This window comes from Lepisosteus platostomus, chromosome 4 (genome assembly GCF_059453375.1).
Source record: "Lepisosteus platostomus isolate fLepPlt1 chromosome 4, fLepPlt1.hap1, whole genome shotgun sequence".
Taxonomy (NCBI): domain Eukaryota; kingdom Metazoa; phylum Chordata; class Actinopteri; order Semionotiformes; family Lepisosteidae; genus Lepisosteus; species Lepisosteus platostomus.
The window spans coordinates 16,169,980-16,188,147 of NC_142614.1; the positions used below are offsets into that span (position 1 = coordinate 16,169,980).

General features: G+C 40.4%; 2 protein-coding genes across 6 annotated transcripts in view; both read right to left on the reverse strand.

Annotated features, from left to right (window-relative positions):
* Nucleotides 1–2,297, reverse strand: part of LOC148672793 (FYN-binding protein 1-like) — a 52,865-nt gene extending 50,568 nt beyond the window's left edge. Inside the window, exon 1 of the mRNA XM_088628730.1 lies at nucleotides 2,143–2,297. Within this exon, the coding sequence (XP_088484856.1) occupies nucleotides 2,143–2,145 (3 nt within the window). The 5' untranslated portion in view covers nucleotides 2,146–2,297. The remainder of the gene's footprint in view (nucleotides 1–2,142) is intronic.
* A 706-nt stretch (nucleotides 2,298–3,003) lies between these two features.
* Nucleotides 3,004–17,467, reverse strand: LOC148672794 (tetratricopeptide repeat protein 23-like). Of its 5 annotated transcripts, none has more exons than XM_088628737.1 (12): nucleotides 17,387–17,467; nucleotides 16,391–16,488; nucleotides 15,552–15,729; nucleotides 15,238–15,361; nucleotides 14,720–14,873; nucleotides 13,904–14,029; nucleotides 11,225–11,402; nucleotides 9,407–9,512; nucleotides 8,426–8,553; nucleotides 7,132–7,281; nucleotides 6,635–6,717; nucleotides 3,004–5,609 (listed from the first exon to the last, which is right to left on the reverse strand). In XM_088628737.1, exons 2-12 carry the CDS (start codon nucleotides 16,453–16,455, stop codon nucleotides 5,570–5,572), a joined length of 1,332 nt encoding a protein of 443 aa, XP_088484863.1. In that variant the 5' UTR covers nucleotides 16,456–16,488; nucleotides 17,387–17,467; the 3' UTR covers nucleotides 3,004–5,569. The 5 variants fall into 5 exon arrangements, with proteins under 5 accessions (XP_088484863.1, XP_088484862.1, XP_088484864.1 ...); XM_088628736.1 differs by lacking the exon at nucleotides 17,387–17,467 and adding an exon at nucleotides 17,154–17,271; XM_088628738.1 differs by lacking the exon at nucleotides 17,387–17,467 and adding an exon at nucleotides 16,732–17,123.
* Nucleotides 17,468–18,168: the final 701 nt, after the last annotated feature.

The following is an 18,168-nucleotide window of genomic DNA, read 5'->3' on the forward strand; positions in this document are numbered from 1 at the left end:
GTACTGCAAGTTCATGTTAAAGTTTGTGTGCTGGGGAAGACTACTCCAAAGATTCAATAGGCTAGTGAAGTCAGGATGCAATTAAAAAATATAGATAACAACACAAAAATGAAACGTCCACTAAACTCATATTAATCTACCTGTTCCTTAAATTGAAAAAATTAGTCTAGTGAAAAACAGTTATGCTCACAGCATTTTGGTAGCATATTCAGAACAGTACTGTGAGTGTTTATCTGCCATTGATGCTCTTCAGCATTTAAGAATGTTTCTCTACTCTGCTGCAGTATTTATGTGACCACATGGTCGACAGTGTTTATCGGACTGGGTCCAGTGCACAGCCTTGCTATAGACTGCAAGCTTAATCAGACTACATTACATTAATACAAGCTATTGCTGCTGCTTTTCGGATCGTGTCTTTATCTTGGGTGAGTCATATTGCAAACAATTGCTCAACTGTAAAAACAAAACAGTCCAGAAGAAGAATTTTGCATAATACACTGTTCTACAACAAGGAAGGCCAGACACAGCAATAACAGCGTTATTTCTATCTTCTGCTCTCTTCCCTCACACCAGGCAGAGGAAGCAGATATATGAGCAGGCTAACAAAGATAATTAATGAAGGCATCATTCCAGCAGTTTATTAGATACTGCCAGGGGATGTTGAGGCAACTTAGAGGCTTATAGTGTCTTCCCATTAATACGTTTATTGCTTTTCACAGAATTTTGCCATTTAAATTCCAAAAGTCCTGTTGTGAAGCTTCTGCCCTCTCACTGCCCTCTCACTGCCCTCTCACTGCCCTCTCACTCTGTTCTGATCCACGAAAGGCGGTGAATACAGCTCATGGATACAATTCATTTCATTTCAGAAATACTCTAATTTTAATTGGCTGAATGACTCGAACCCACATCTCTCTGCATCCCACCACTAAACTGACTTCTACACAGTGTCAGCCTAGGGCAGAATGGCACCTCGGCCCATTACTGTACCCACACTGCGTCCTTTAAAACTGCTCTCACTTGGAAATCCCAATTCGGACTCCAATATTCTGGTTTAGATTCTTACCCACTATTGTGTAGACATTTAGAAAAACAATTCAATCGACGGTGCCATATGACAGGAAGATGGGAGACTGCTGGTCTGAAGACTCCCGCAAAGACGACTACACAGAGGGGAAGTCGAGCAGTGGTGCCTCTTTGACTTAACACTCCATCGGGCCATTTGGAAGTAATAGAAAAACACATTAAGAAAACCAACTTGTGTAATTTCATGTTCCCTAGTGCGGCAAGAACAGGAAGTGAGACTTTTCAGCAAGGAAAAGAGCCTCTGCTTAAGCCACCAAAAGCAGTTGCTTTCGCAACACTCTGCAGTCATGCAGTGCAGGCTGTCAGTGCCGAGCTGGAAGACCCCCTGCTTCGCAATGCCCAGCTTCTCCTCTCACTCTCTCTCCTGCGCTTCTGTTCAGCAGTAACAAATTAACAGAACCTTGCCCACATGCCTGTCTTATTTACTTTTTAGTAGGAAAACTATAACAAAAAGTTCTTTCTTATGAAGGTGAGAATGTGAAAGAAAGCCTACAGCCCCAGGAGATGCAGTTAATCAGTTTAGAAAGACTCTTTTTTTAAGTATCGCTTGTGCTTGACTACTGTGTAATGTTACTATTCATTTGACTTATTGGGCTCCCAGTTTCCCGCATGTTGTTAGTTAAACAATATAAAAGGTTACTGTCTCCTGTTTTTTTAATTTTAAAAAAACAAGGAATACATTTTTACTCCCCAAACATTGGAGGGACTAGAAAGGACTAATCTACAGGCACCAGACTCTCCAGCGCATCAGAGCAAGGACTGATAATCTGCAGCAAATCCTGTCAAACTCAGCACTTCAGCTAAACTTCACTAAACCAAACAAAAGAAAGCAATTTCATTGGTTTTTCTGCATGTTTCTTTAAATTTTAATAGAAGGATTTGGAAGGTCATATTTTGTCTTGTATTCTGTGGACAAAAGGAAAATGAGCACCCCTTCCTCCTCTGGATTCTTTCAGCTAGGCAAGTCTCTATGTTAATTACTGGCATCTCCCAAAGCTTTCAAGCTGTGTTTATAAGCAGCAGAAGTGAAATTAAAAAAAGATCAACCTGACTACTTACCATTACTCCAGAGCTGTTTAAATGCAGACCTCCAGCGCAGGATGTGAGCTGGGGCTCTGCAGCAGTACTGTCTGACAGTATTTACTTCCCTTCATGACTATGAGGCTACTCTATAAAGTCATCACAGGAAGTCCTATCAGCCTATTCATCGGCTTTTATATTTGCCTATTCCATGATGCCGACTGGCTGTTTCCATTGTTACAGAATTAGGCAGAGATTAACTCTTGGCATTCCAAGTGCAGTAAAAACAAAGAACCGGCAGTCTGCCACAGGTGTTTTCTCCAGTCTCTGCAGCTTAGCGATTACACATAGTGTTCACAAACAGTATTATAGATGCTCCTGCTCACTTCATCTTACAGCACTAGTTTCTGGAAAAGTTTACTTTCTGTATTTTTACTTTCTGTACTTTCTGTATGTTTACTTTCTGTATATTTCTGTACAGAAATATACAGAAAGTAAACCTTGGATTCACCCTTCACCACACAGCTACAGTAATCAACAGTACAGTAATGACTGGCTAATGGGAAGGAAATACTTCTCAGAACATTTTGTTCAATTGTAATGCAATGTGGCTGATTAAGCCCCTCTAGCAAGAATCCCATGGAGCGTAAAATATTAGACTGGCATTTTTGGTCAAAAGTTTCTTCTGTACCTGAAGACTGAGCTCTTCAAGGGCCAAGTTACCGAGCTTTTTGTTTCAAAGCAATGCTTTTTCTAAAACCTTTTTCTAAAACCTGATATAAACTTTAGCTGACTTTCTGACTCTTTTTAAAATCTGCAGCAAGTACTTTATGAAAACCATGAGAAAAATATCTTTTGGATAAAAAAAAACTTTTGGCATCACCAAGAGGATTCAAAATGTGAGGTGCAAATTGTTTGTTATCTTTTATTTTTAATGAAATTAATATCAGCCAGTGTAATACTGCAAAATGAGGGGGACACAATTTTCATCCATCTAACATGTCCTATTTGGTAAATTCTTCAGGACTAGGGCAGTTGACTTTACTGTATAGAAATCATACACTTTTCCACAACACCTGCTGCACTTTGCTGTGAGAAATCAGACTTTGCAAACTGCATATACAGTTGTATGCAAAAGTTTGGGCAACCCTGGCCAAATTACATGTTTTATTGATTTTCTAAGTGAAAAGAAGTTAACACAACCTCGGCAGGTAACAAACTTAAACTTGACATATTTCTGCACATTTTAATGCACAGTTACAATTTATTTGCTGAATTTAACAGATTGAAAAAAACTTAAACAGTAAATGTGGCATGTACAAAAGTTTGAGCACCCTATCAGTCAGTACTTAATAACACCCCCTTTGGCAGAAATCAAACCCTCCAAACGTTTCTTGTAGCCAGCTAACTATTTGTTTTTCTCACTATTCCTTGCAGAATGCTTCTAGTTCTTAGGTCGTCTTGCATGCACTGCATGTTTGAGATTTTCAATAATATTCAAGTCTGGGGACTGTGAAGGCCTCTTTCGTTTCTTGAAGTACTGTAGTTCATGTTTGATTTTGAGGCATATTTTGGATCATTGTCCTGTTGTAATATCTAACCTCTTTTCAGCTTTAGTTTCTTCACTGACTGTGGGACCTTAGCTTCCAGAATTTATTGATACTTAGTAGAATCCATTCTTTCCTCTACCCACACATTTTTTCCTGTGCCACTGGCTGCCACACAGCCCCAAAGCATAATAGATCCACCCCCATGCTTAACAGCTGGCAAGGTGTTCTTTTCTTCAAATGTTTCTCCTTTTTTTCTCCAAACGTGCCATTGGTGATTGTGGCCATAGAGTTAAATTTCTACTTCATCAGACCACCAGCACTTGGTTCAAAAACGCCTCTGGCTTATCTAAGTGTTGTGTTGCATACTTCAGACGTTGACTTTCGTGATGAGATCGCAGGTAAGGTTTCCTTCTGATGACTCTTCCATGCAGATCATGTTTGTGCAAGCAACACTGAACAGTGGACCGGTGCACCACTACTCCTGTGCCAGCTAAACCTTCCTGCAGGTCCTTTGCAGTGACATGGGGGTTTTGCTTTGCACTCCTGACCAGTCTACGAGCAGTTCTATCTGAGATTTTCTTGGTTTTCCAGATCTTGTCTTGACCTAAACAGTTCCCCTTAACTTCCATTTCTCAATAACATTTATGACAGTGGAAATTGCAAGCAGGAAGCGTTTAGATATCTTTTAATAGCCTTCCCTTGCTTTGCAAGAGTCAATTATCTTTATTTTCTGCTCCTCGGGCAGCATCTGGGCTTCATGGAGCCCATGGTTGTTGAGTTTAAGCACAACACCCTGAGGGGTTCGAAGAGTCAGAGAATCTATGAAGCTCTGGAATTGTCATCACCTGACTTAGATTAAGGCCTAACCAGTCAATTAAGTTCTGAGACCTTACAAAAGAAATAACACTAGTGGACCAAACGTTTGCACATGCCACATTATTGTGTTTTATTTTTTTCAATCTGTTAAATTTAGCAAATAAATAGTAACTGTACATTAATATTTGCAGAAATATGTCAAGTTTAAGTTTGTTCACTGCAGAGGTTGTGTTAACTTCTTTTCACTTAGGAAATCAACAAAACATGTAAGTTGGCCAGGGGTGCCCAAACGTTTGCATAAATCTGTATTTCATTAAGGTTTACGGTGGTAAAGTTTGGATGGTAATACGTATAAAATGGTCTGTGCCTTTTTGTAAACCAATGTGAGCACATATAAGAATTTTCCTCTTTGTGCTCATATCATATTCCAGATATTTCTAAATAAATTCTTGTTTTTTTAGCAAAATTCTGCCTGCTTCAGAACATACTGTAGTACTGTCAAACAAATTTCTAAACACAATTATAATCAGAAACTCTTCATGCAATTCAACAGATAGGTTTTCATTGATCATACCTTTCAACATCTGCAACTAAAAGACATGACAATGTACTGTATATACAGTACAGTAAAGGTGAACTGTCATGAAGAAACAGGGATGGGTTTCATGGTTTATTTAAAGCATTGAAATATACAAAGTTTTAATGTTAGAGCCACTCGTAGTGATATTTTTTCTGCACCTTTTTATCATGATGGTTTCAGGTCAGGATGTAAATTTTACACTTTGAACATTTGGATTCTTGGTCTGTGTTTGAAAGCAATTAACTCAAAGGGCATTACTTGTAATAGAATGATACAGCTTTACCACACAACTTCACAGTGTTGTGAAGTTGTGTTTACCACACAACTTCACAGTGTCTGATGCATCTGGAATTCACAGCATCCAGCCATGTTTGGAAAGTAAAGCAGGAAAACAATGAATGACATATCTCAGCCTCACACTGACCATCTCACTTGGCATACAGTAGAATGGGCCTAAGTCTGAATTAGTCTGCCTCCTCTCCCATGTGTACTTCTCTCTTATGACCTTGTGGGATCGTGGTTATTGTGGCTGCAGACTATTTTTGCATACAGCAGGAGACCTTGAAAGAAAAGGAAACAGAAAGATCACATTTGTTTTCTTGTTGTGTGAAACTATATTTAATGTAAAATTCAGATGCTTTCAGGACCACGGTTCAGACTGGAAACTACCCACGTCAAAGTTCCCCCAAATTTCTTCTTGTTCAGAAACTTGCCCATAATGAGGTTTAAAGTTGCACAAATCACTGTCAGTTGCTACTTTTAAGCTGCTCAACCACATTTACTGGTTTATTAAGGCTCTGAGCACACTGCTCCTTTTGAGACAAGTTAGTTTAGTAACATCAATACTGTGAGAATAACTGACATGCGAGGAAGTGAGGGCAATCAATGGGCTTCATGCTGGAAGTGAGGAATCTTTCTTGGAAGCACTTTTCCATAAAACATTAGAGATTTAACTACTGTCCAACCAGCAGAAAATCCAACTACTACAGAGTAGCTAGAAGACAAAAAGAGCTGCTTAGCATAACGCTCTGGTCGGCCTGGACAGTTCTGTGCTGCTCTGAGAAAGCTGAAACAGATTTTTTTAAAGATACTGTATGAGCGATCTTGGGGGGCATGGTAGCACAGTGGTTAGCAGTGCTGCCTTGTAGTACTGGGGCCCTAGGCTCAGCTCCAGACCTGCGGTGCTATCTGGGTAGAGTTTGTATGTTCTCTCTTAAGTTTGCATGGATTTCTTCTCGGTCCTCTATTTTCCTCCCACTGTCTACACACACTGGTAGGTTAATTGGCTTCTGGTAAACTCCCCCTGGTGTGAGTGTGTGCGTGTCTGTGTTTGTGTCAGCCCTGTGTTGGGCTGGGGTCCTGTATATGTTTTATCCTTGTGTCATTGCTTGGTGGGATAGGCCGGAAGCCTGAATTAGATAAAGCATTTAGAAGCATTTGGATGGATGAGAGATCACCAAAAAAACAAAATAGTTTTTCCAAACTGGTACTTCACATAAAGGAAGAAAAACTGAATCTGTTAAAATAGCAGTCCCCCATTATTTTGGCTTACTTATAATTACTGGTATCCAGTCTCTGTACTCACTTGTTTAACATGTCCAGTAGCTGCTGGGTCTGTCTGCTCTTCTTGTGCTGGCTTCCATACAGGACTGTCTGAATCTCTAGGCACTGCAATAATAACAACACATTTTGTTCACTGTTTTTTTCTATGTTTATTGCATCTGAAAACAACAGGAAAGACAAATTCTGATGCCTTACTGCCCTTCTAGTAAATGAACGGACTCATTGTAACAATACTGATAAACTAGGGTAGTTCACCCTTAAGGAAATCTGTGGCATGTTGAATGGCTGGTGTGTTGCATTTGCAATTTTGACCTTCACTTAAAAAAAGAACTACTCTGAGTAACCAATGAGAAATAAAGTACAGTGACCACCAAAAAGAAGACCCTGCCCTTCTCTGTTCAGCACACATACTGGGATAAGGGAGAACTGCATTCCCTCTGTTGTCAAATAGAGGGAGCTGCACTATGTATCCTTCCAAAACTACTGCAGGTTTCCAGGGAAAGGCAAAAGTGCAAACACCTTCTTGAGCAGCTTGTAGGCCTTCTTCATCTCTCCCCCGGCAAGAGTAATACTGCTCATTAGGCTCAAAGTGTCAGCCACTGAATCACTGTAGTTGCCAAAAGCCTCCACTCTGCGCTGCAGCGTACTGCGGAGAAGTTCGAGCGCCTGCTGTGAATGCAGGAAAACCAGAGTGATCAAGCGGCACTCCATGCCAGAGCTCCCAACAGAAACTAATAAAATGTCACAAAAGTGCCCAACTTTCCCCTTCACTGTCTTGGGAAGCCGTCACAAAAAGACATTGGAGATTAGCACTGTGACTGGGAGACTGAGAGGACAGGGTAAATGAAGAGACTCTCTCATTAGTTTAGGAGAAACCGATCTGTTGTCATCAGGCTAATTAGATATTTAAATCAGTGAAAAGCATGGGCCCAGGTCAATCCACTTCAAATTAAAACTTGGAAATAGGAAATGTTAGAAATACATGGGGATACTTATCAAGCTAAAATGACTGAAAACTGTGCTGGATTCTGTCTTGATGAACAGCTATTTTATTCACACTGTTTCATTAATGCATTTTATATGGAAACAATTATATATTAAATAGAGTAAAAATATGTTACAGTGATATAATATGACATACAATAATACATTTTAGTATTTTAGAGGTTTAACAATCACCAAAATATGTTCCCGATTTTCACATCATTAAGTGCTACTGCAATTAATTACTTAACTGCATGTATACAGTGCTTCTCATCCCAAAGAATCCCGGAGTGCTTTGCACATCTGAAGGGGCTCAATTCATCTACCACAGATGTGCAGCACAGACCTGACGTGCTCTGACACATGGCACCAACAGCCACACTACACTGCAGATTGTGTGAGCCTAGAGTGGAATTTAGCCAGGATGCTGGGTGATGCTAATGCTATGATGTTATTCTTTCAATCAGTGTCATAGAATCTTTAATAACCACATGATCAAGACCTGAGTTTAACATCTCACTGGGAAGACAGAACCTCAGACCGTACAGTGTCCCCTGTCAACAAACTGTGCCATTAGTTTGGAACTTCTGGTCCAGAAGGAAGAGTGCCAATTCCAGCTCCATCATCATTACTTACAAAAGCAAGCTGTTTCCCTTGGAGATCTCATGGGTAGTGACCAGGCCCAGGCTAGCTGAGCTTCTGAGGTCTGATAAGAACATGCTGTATGTTGATCTCATGCAACAACGAGGATTCTTCTTAATTTAAAATATTTCCAACATTGCTTTGATGAAATATTTAATTAGAGCACATGAGAACAGCCCCTAAATACCTGCTGTCTTCCTGTTTGAATCAGCCAGCTTGTGTAGTTATCCACTGCGGGGAACGTCAGAGGGTTTTCTTCTCCCAGTACACTGCGAAACATATTTATGCTTTCCTTGAAATACTGTTCTGTCAGCTCTATAAGAAAAGATCGGTCTCTTAGGACAGAGATATCTGAGCCTCCCAATAACTCTGTTGGACCAAAAAACTAAGTGTGGATTCAACCAATATCTGACCACTTCAATCATCAGACAAATTTCAACAGACAAAGGAAGCTGAAAAACAAAGACACTGTTCTATTTTCAACACTCAGTTAAATGTTGTTTTGTACAACCTCATGTGCATTCAATCAAAGACATCATTTTTTTATTTAAATCACTTGCTTTCAATCTGAATTGTGGTACATTTTGCAGTTTGATCTTTTTTTCCCAAAATGACAAATGTTTATGGGTTGTGCAGACTATATAGGCCAACTGAACAAAAAATAAACAAATATTATGAATTATACAATAACACCAGGGAAACAACGAGTGGAAGTAACAGATAAACTCAATATCATGGCTTACTATAGCCATCCAAATCATGTTGTCCTCAAAGAACTCATTGGGGAACCAGTCACAATCAGCTAACACAAAAGTCCAACAACATCAGGACTATATGGCTGCCAGTCTGTACCGACACCTTTACTTACATCATAATGTTTAATGAAAGTGTTGCTGGTTGTGCAGGGTACATCTTCAGTCCAAACTGTTGGGTATTATTAAACAACATTTGCTCTTGATAGTATTTTCGAACCATGAAAATAAACCACACAGTGAAAAGAGCCCAGCCCGAATATTATTATCAGGCTCTGTGAGAGGATAAACTCTGATTATACATTAGCTTTAGCTTTAACCCTTAAATTCCTTTTTCCCTTTGTAACACTTTTTTCCTCATTTGATATTTTATGAAGACTAGGAGTAAGCAGACTTTCAGAATCCTGCATGCTTACCGCTACTGCATAAACTTCCTGCTGAAGCATAGCCTTGAGCAAGTAACAAGGCTGCCTGGGCTGTCTCCACACTCTCGTTGAGCTGGGCTATAGCTATGGAGTGAGCCTGAAGGAATTAAGACACACGGGTAAGCAAGAAAACACTACACCTTCATCACATAGCCTTTATCTTCATAATGCATATAAGGTTTGCTGAGAAGTTCAAACAGCTTTTAGCTGAGACTACAACATGGTACGCACTTTCAGTGAAAGTACTCAGAACTTAGATTTGAAAAAGGCACTCATCCAATCCTTGGGATTGTGTCTGACTCTGCATTACAACAGATGTGGAGTCAGAAGTGGAAGTATCATAGAAGAACTGAAACAAGGAAGCTTGTGTTCACAGAGCCCTGAGAGACCGGAATACATTTTAGTTTCTTCAACACCCTAGCCAGAACACTGTTTTCCTACAAGAAGTGGCTAAACAAGGTTTGTGGATCAATTACCTACTATCAGTGAAACAGCTCGGTGGGCTGAGTGGTCCCCTCTCTATCTATTTTTCCTAAATTATTACTATCTAATGAATGGACACCGTGGCTCCTTTTACAGGGAACCTGGAGGGAGCTGTTCACAGGACATCTCAGTAATGCATAATATGAGGTGGCAATACGTGAGAGTTTTACACCCTTACTCTGCAGCAGGCTGGCAGGCTTGTGGACAGTATGCCCTCTTTGTTCTCTTATTCTCTTGTCTGGTCAGATCAATGAAAATCACAAACAGCTGGCCTCAGCTGGCCTCCTTACCAGATACCGATTAAAGTCTAGAAAGGTGAAATGCATAGCTTTGCTGTGTTCAGAAACAATGAAAACAATGAAAAAGAACTTGGTCTCAGCTTCTGTTAGACACAGTGTGTCAAAGACAACAGGTGGCTTTACAGCACAAATAACCTTCATGTCCTTCAGCTCTCCAGCACAAGTGCAAGGTTCTGTCTGATTAGCAACAAAGTATTAGTACTTGAATGAGCCTAAAAAAACAATGTCATAATTCCTTCATAAACACTATGGAGATAATAAAACATCAATTTCCCATTATCTCCACTTGTGCAAAAGACGTTAAAGGCACAATGCATAATATTGTAACGCATACGGCCAACAGGTACTGTGTAAGAGCCGGCTTACCAGAGCGGTGACATCACCGCCCTTCCCTGTAATAGCAGGACCACAGCCACTGGGCTGGGGAGAGATCTCTCTTTAGCTCAACAAGCTGGGTCCCTGTTGAGTGACGCCGGAGGCCCGGGTTTGTGTCCCCGACGGTGCGGGGCCGACCTGTGTAGGCAGCAGGCAAGGGCGCCCACCTGAACCCCGTTGCGTTACAATATGCATCACAGATCATAACAATACATAGTCATGGCTGAAATCTAAGGGCAGAACTTAAAATGAAGACTGTTATTCTAAGTAAAGAGAAAGAAGACACCATTAAGGACCTGAAAGCTGATAAGGACTTTCTGCTAATTCAAGTACAGTTATTTAGCTCTGTGAGTTTGTGCAAATTGTTTTATTGTGTTGTTTTGTGTCTAAAAAAAGTTATGATTGTGTTTTTAGCATTGTTCAAGTATAGCAATACCACAATAGATAACATCAGATTTAAAAAGGCCCAGATCTATCTGATAAAAAGTTAAATTAGGCCTTTTTATGTCCAGTGAATTCAGCTGGTTATTTCAAATTGAAGGCTACAAAATTATTCCTGAACTTCTCTCTTTTCTAAGCAGATTTAGGAACAGGACCAGATATGCGACTTCCACACAGCTCTCCCTTCTCAAAGAGATGCCCAGGAGTGCACCTGCAGCAGGTGTTTGATGGCCTCCTCATGCCTGGCTCTCATCTGCTCTGCTTTTGCCATCTCCTGGTAGATGCCGACCAGCTCTGGACTGTCCTGTCCTCGTGTGGAGCTCACACAGGAAGCTGCTTTTTCAAAGTGCAGCACAGCAGACACAGGTCTTTTCTGCTGCAAGGCCACCCTGCAGGGAAAGAGCCACAGGAGTCCGACACAGAGACCGTGGTTTGGATTTGACATTTCCTCAACGCTGGTTCTTCCACAGAGAGGGAAAGGAGAACAGGAGGCCATTCTTCTAGAGTATCAGTATAGTATGGATAAAATTATCAGCCAACTCAATTAGCAGCTAAATGTAATTATTAATATTGCAAACATACTGACATTTCCTCTGTGAATAACTTATAAGTCCCTGAACCACAGGTCATTTACTTCAAAATATTTTTAAAATACAATTCAAAATGTTTTCAAGTCAGAATTTATAACACAATTGGCAATGTCTGAAAGATAACTAATAACAGAACAACAGCGACAGGCGTGTTGATGTTCTATGTTAACATTTACTCACACTACTACCCTGAAACAAGGGATCAAACAATGATAGTACCTAAAATAAAAGTTAAAGTATACCTTTATAATTCTGTACATACATTTCTTGTATGATTTAATTAAGAGGAATTTATGTTTTCTTGAAAATAACCTGTGAACCAGCTGGTAGTAAACTGAGTACTGGAAGCCTCAAAGATGTGAAGACATCAGGCAAGTGGATAAATTCAGTGAGAAAAATGACTGGCTTTATGACCCTACTACACATGCTTACACCCCCATTACACAATCTTTATTGTGATGTGTTTGCAGATTATACAGTGCCTTGCGAAAGTATTCGGCCCCCTTGAACTTTTCAACCTTTTGCCACATTTCAGGCTTCAAACATAAAGATATAATTTTTTTATTTTATGTGAAGAATCACCAACAAGTGGGACACAATTGTGAAGTGGAACGAAATCTATTGGATTTTTGAAACTTTTTTAACTAATAAAAAAATGAAAAGTGGGGCGTGCAAAATTATTCGGCCCCTTTACTTTCAGTGCAGCAAACTCACTCCAGAAGTTCAGCGAGGATCTCTGAATGATCCAATGTTGTCCTAAATGACTGATGGTGATAAATAGAATCCACCTGTGTGTAATCAAGTCTCTGTATAAATGCACCTGCTCTGTGATAGTCTCAAGGTTCTGTTGAAAGCGCAGAGAGCATCATGAAGACCAAGGAACACACCAGGCAGGTCCATAATACTGTTGTGGAGAAGTTTAAAGCCGGATTTGGATACAAAAAGATTTCCCAAGCTTCAAACATCCCAAGGAGCACTGTGCAAGCGATCATCTTGAAATGGAAGGAGTATCAGACCACTGCAAATCTACCAAGACCTGGCCGTCCCTCTAAACTTTCAGCTCAGACAAGGAGAAGACTGATCAGAGATGCAGCCAAGAGGCCCATGATCACTCTGGATGAACTGCAGAGAACTACAGCTGAGGTGGGAGAGTCTGTCCATAGGACAACAATCAGTCTTACACTGCACAAATCTGGCCTTTATGGAAGAGTGGCAAGAAGAAAGCCATTTCTCAAAGATATCCATAAAAAGTCTCGTCTAAAGTTTGCCACAAGCCACCTGGGAGACACCCCAAACATGTGGAAGAAGGTGCTCTGGTCAGATGAAACCAAAATCGAACTTTTTGGCCACAATGCAAAACGATATGTTTGGCGTAAAAGCAACACAGCTCATCACCCTCAACACACCATCCCCACTGTCAAACATGGTGGTGGCAGCATCATGGTTTGGGCCTGCTTTTCTTCAGCAGGGACAGGGAAGATGGTTAAAATTGAGGGGAAGATGGATGCAGCCAAATACAGGACCATTCTGGATGAAAACCTGTTGGAGTCTGCAAAAGACCTGAAACTGGGACGGAGATTTATCTTCCAACAAGACAATGATCCCAAACATACAGCAAAATCTACAAAGGAATGGTTCACAAATAAACGTATCCAGGGGTTTGAATGGCCAAGTCAAAGTCCAGACCTGAATCCAATCGAGAATCTGTGGAAAGAGCTGAAAACTGCTGTTCACAAACGCTCTCCATCCAACCTCACTGAGCTCGAGCTGTTTTGCAAGGAAGAATGGGCAAGAATTTCAGTCTCTCGATGTGCAAAACTGATAGAGACATACCCCAAGCGACTTGCAGCTGTAATCGCAGCAAAAGGTGGCTCTACAAAGTATTAACGCAAGGGGGCCGAATAATTTTGCACGCCCCACTTTTCATTTTTTTATTAGTTAAAAAAGTTTCAAAAATCCAATAGATTTCGTTCCACTTCACAATTGTGTCCCACTTGTTGGTGATTCTTCACATAAAATAAAAAATTTATATCTTTATGTTTGAAGCCTGAAATGTGGCAAAAGGTTGAAAAGTTCAAGGGGGCCGAATACTTTCGCAAGGCACTGTACCTCTGTAAACGTTTGTTAGGACAGATGCTTTGTTTTGACTGTTTTGCCTTACAATACCCTCAACAAAAATAGAAATGCTCTAAATATAGACTCTAAACTGTGGATTATTCACACTGCATAACCCCATTGTTCTACCAAAGGCAAAAAAAGTCCAACTCACTGGTGCCTCAGGACACAGAGAAACAAGTTACCTGCCCAGGGCCCGTTCCAGGTCTTCCCGGGAGACATTCTGGGCTCGGTATTCTGATCTACACAGGCCCTGGTGTCCCTCAGAGATCTTCTCAGCTTTCTGCAGGTTCTGGTGAGCTTCATTCAGAGTGACGCAGTCAAGGATAAAGCCAATACGTCTATGCATGTACAGTACCAGTACACTCCCCGACTTCTGGACATCCAACACGCATGCTACTCTGGATTTTGGGCTAAATAATACTGTGGAAAGGTAATCATTACATGATTCATGGAGCTCCTGTATATAAGAATTCGGATTTCTACAGCTATTAAAAACAAAAAAACCTTCATTGGTCTCCTGATTTGCTTCTGATTTCTCCTCTGATCCTGTTGTCATCACATCCAAATATTTACACTCATAACTCCCAGACGTTTCTTTTTAGTTTCTTGAAAGGCACGATATCATTTTGATTGAATAGTATAATTCTTCCTCAAACTGAGTTCACACACTTCCCTAGAGCTCGTCTTGTTCTGACTTCTCTATTCATTGCTGTCCTCCAAAATCTCCCCCCAGAAATCGTCCCCCAGGTCTCCCCCTTTTTTCTCTTTCCCCACCCTTTCACTTTCCCCTGCCCACAGATTACTTCCTGTTTTCCCCAGTCCACCTCACTTACCCTCATATCCCTGCTCTCTCCCATACTCCTCCACAAACTAGAAGAAGATTCCATGTTGTCCATTTTGGTCTTTCATTTTACTTTAATGAAATAAACTCTGTGCATTTTCCTTAATAGGTCTTTACACACTGTTGAGGAGGAACAGATACAGTGCGCAAAGGATATTTTTTCTGCATGAGGTGCGCCACCCCAAGGGTGTAGTAGGTGGTCATTAAGGTAGGAAGTATGTCTTTCTTCTCCACAAGTTCTGGTAACAGTGTCCCAGCCAGCAGAATGTCTCTGGCAGTCTCAGCATGCTGTTGTGCTTGTGCAGGAAGTCCTACAGTATTTAAATAAACACAAACGCAATTGAATTGATTCATCAGACTCTTTCAAATGTTTTACAAATTTGTAGTGTCGGACAGGATAAGAAAATTGGAAATTAATCCTGTGCTAAAAGGATGGTTAATGCCAGTTCCAATTATTGTCTGTTATTTCAACTAAACAGGTGCCTGGACTTTAAGTGGTTGGGCCCATGTAGAACTAGGAATAATAATTTGGACCTGTTTTAAATAAAACTTCAGAAAAAACATGGCAGTAACTTCATCGGAATATAATCTGCAAATGAGACCTTCTGCTCTGTTCATTCTGGTATCAGGCTGATAATGTAGAACAGAGTGTAATTTCAGGTACGACTTCAGTACCTCGAAGCTTTAAATACCCATAAGCCACATTGGCGAAAGCCTCTGCAAGACGCCAGTGCCCATCTCCGTAGACCAGCCTGGACAGTGCCACACATCTGATGAGCTCAGTCATGGCCCGTGACACCTACATCAACACAGGAAGAGAGCATGTTTAACTGTAAAATAGTACACAGGGAGAGCGATTGGTTTGTGCTCCAGTGTAAAACCCAGTGAAAATATCACCTCAGGTGTGGGAGAGGTGAGCCTGAGTGACCTTACTGTAGGTTTAAATGTTCGTAGAGGTGTGGTTAGCCAGCAGGTGTCGTGACGTCTACCTCGTGGCTTTTAATTAGTTGCTCGCAGGCTGTGCGCGCACTGTCGAGCTTCTCTGCCGGAGTAAGACCGGCCTCTTTCCAGGGGGCTTCATCTTTCCTCAGAACCTCTCGGATGCTCCTCGACGACGACGAGCTGTCCTGGCTGTGCTTTTCGGGACTGCATCCTCTGCTCTCTGCCCTGGAAATTTCACATGTATCTGTAGTTTTTGTTTTATAGGGCAACAGAGAAATTGTGCACCAAATAATTGTCAAAGATTTTAGTGTGATTTTAACACACTCCAGTGTTTAAATACTCTCTGTAGTTTTTCAGTGCAGATTATGTATTGTTGCTGACAGTGAGAAGTCCATATACTGTACTGTATGATGCACGACTCAAGACAATTTTAACCTTATCAAGGATGACTTTTAAAAAACATAAGTTCTCCCTAACATAATACTCTACCCTTCAAAATATATACAGTATACATCAACGTTTGCCTTTATATATACACAAATTGTCCAACTCCCAGCTCTTCGTGACCAGTTTTGTTACTGATTCTTATTTGTTTTACTTTTACTCTTTTTTCTCAAAACTGTACAGATCTGGATTAATTATGTTGGGATGCATGATGAAACAAGCCTACAAAAATAAAACAACAGTAAAATCAAAACCAAAATTGAAATCGCCTTGAAGAGCAATGCCGGACAGCAGGCAGCAAAGATCAACCTGCTAAAACCATTAATCCATTTAATCACCGGAAGCTTTGGCTGTTGCTATTGCATTCAATTGCAAACTCCCCTTTTAACACCCAATTTATAACAAAGTCTATATGGCGTGTCCTCAGATTTTTACCTCTTACCTCTGTAGATCACTGGCCTCTGTGGCACAGGAGGCGGTCGGAATTGTTATCACTGCTGGTTGCATTCCCCAGATCACTCAGGTGTGGGTTTGAAAGAGCTGAAAATGAAATGGCAGCATTATCACGGCCAACAGGTGAAGAAGCTTACCTTAACTACACAAGACACATACTGTACCCTACAGTCCTGAACGGGCCATCATACTGCAGCTAACTAAATGAAATGTTGCGCAACACTAACAAAAAGTAATTTATCTGTAACAACAGAAGAACTGCATCAGGTTTTATGACTTTTGTCTTTTCATTTAGGCTTTGTGTATAGCAAAACCTAGAATTTCACTTACAGTAAGTCTTCAAAAACGTTACACGTCTGTCTACATCATTCAAATGGTAGGTGCAATACTATATGAACTGCAATCCGATTGCCGGTCCATTAAGAATTATATTCGCTTAGTATAACAGAAATCTCTCGCTAACATCACGGGAAGAGTGGTGAAAAATGTTATGTAAACAATGTTTTCACTGGATGTCGCCAACAATCACCAAATAAACAACCTCAGTACACGCAATAAAAAGCATCTCGATAATATCGAGGTTTTTCGGTTTTACGTTGGGTGTTGGTCCACCTGGCTACAGCTGTTAAAATATTGTCTATTGGTACGAGACAAAAAGCATGCAAATTATCACGTAATAAGCTTCCAAGGAAAACATCAGACGACATGTTGAATATCATATTTGAGCGCGGTTTTACTGTAAATATAATTACCAACACGTATTTGCACATCCGCCTCTGGTGCACTACACGGAAAAGTGCGTCCTTGCGTAGTCATGGCAGCGACTGCAGCCAATTGAATGAGCTAAAACTGGCAGGTTTCCACTGGCCAGGCAAGGAGTCTGTCAAAACGATTTCACACAAAGTTTGCAAAGGCCCTCACACGTCTTTTTTTATGGGAGGGATTGTCAAATTAGCCTGTGTTTTTATACACACGAGCAACTCACACCCACTCGTCCCCAGCTGAGCCGTAGTCCTCCTCACAAGGTTTTTCATGAAGTGCAACTTTGTGGGAGTACTTCGTTTGTCACACTTTTAAACTGTCACACTACTGTAGTTTTTAAAAAAATAAACAAACCTGTTTCTGTTCATTTTATTTATTTATGTTAATTATTTATTGTTCAGAATCTTAAGCGAGGACGAGCTGTAACTACATTATACCGAAATAGAATATTAAGGTTGGCCACCAAAGAACCGAGGTATGTTAAATGTGATACAGTAGGTTTTGTGTCTTTGTTTTTTAGGGCTATAGGGATTTATGGTGTTCCTGAAGTTTGACTCTAACGTCTAGATTTCGCCATTAACCACAATGGAATTTTTTTTTAAACTCAATTTTCATTGCAAGCTCTGTACCAATATTCACTTCTGTATTAAATTCCGTCTCTGGATGAATACAAAATATTCTCAAGGTAAAAATACAGATGATTGTATACAATATATTACATTTAGGAACTACAGCCTCACCTGTGCAAAACAGTCTCTGGCAATTGCAATTTGTGTCATTTGCTTTCTCTTAAGGCAGTTTTTGTCAGCTATACAGTAGGTCTGGTGGAGCCTTAGTTACACCTGCTGGTGCATAGGAGAAACCGCTTCTCTCAATATGGTGTAGAAATACATTTTTCCTTCAATAAAAAACACATTTTCTCTTAAAAAATTAAATATTGACTTTAAATTGACCCACTGGTTCTGAAACCTTTCAGTTTTAATACATCAGTAACATTTTGCTACT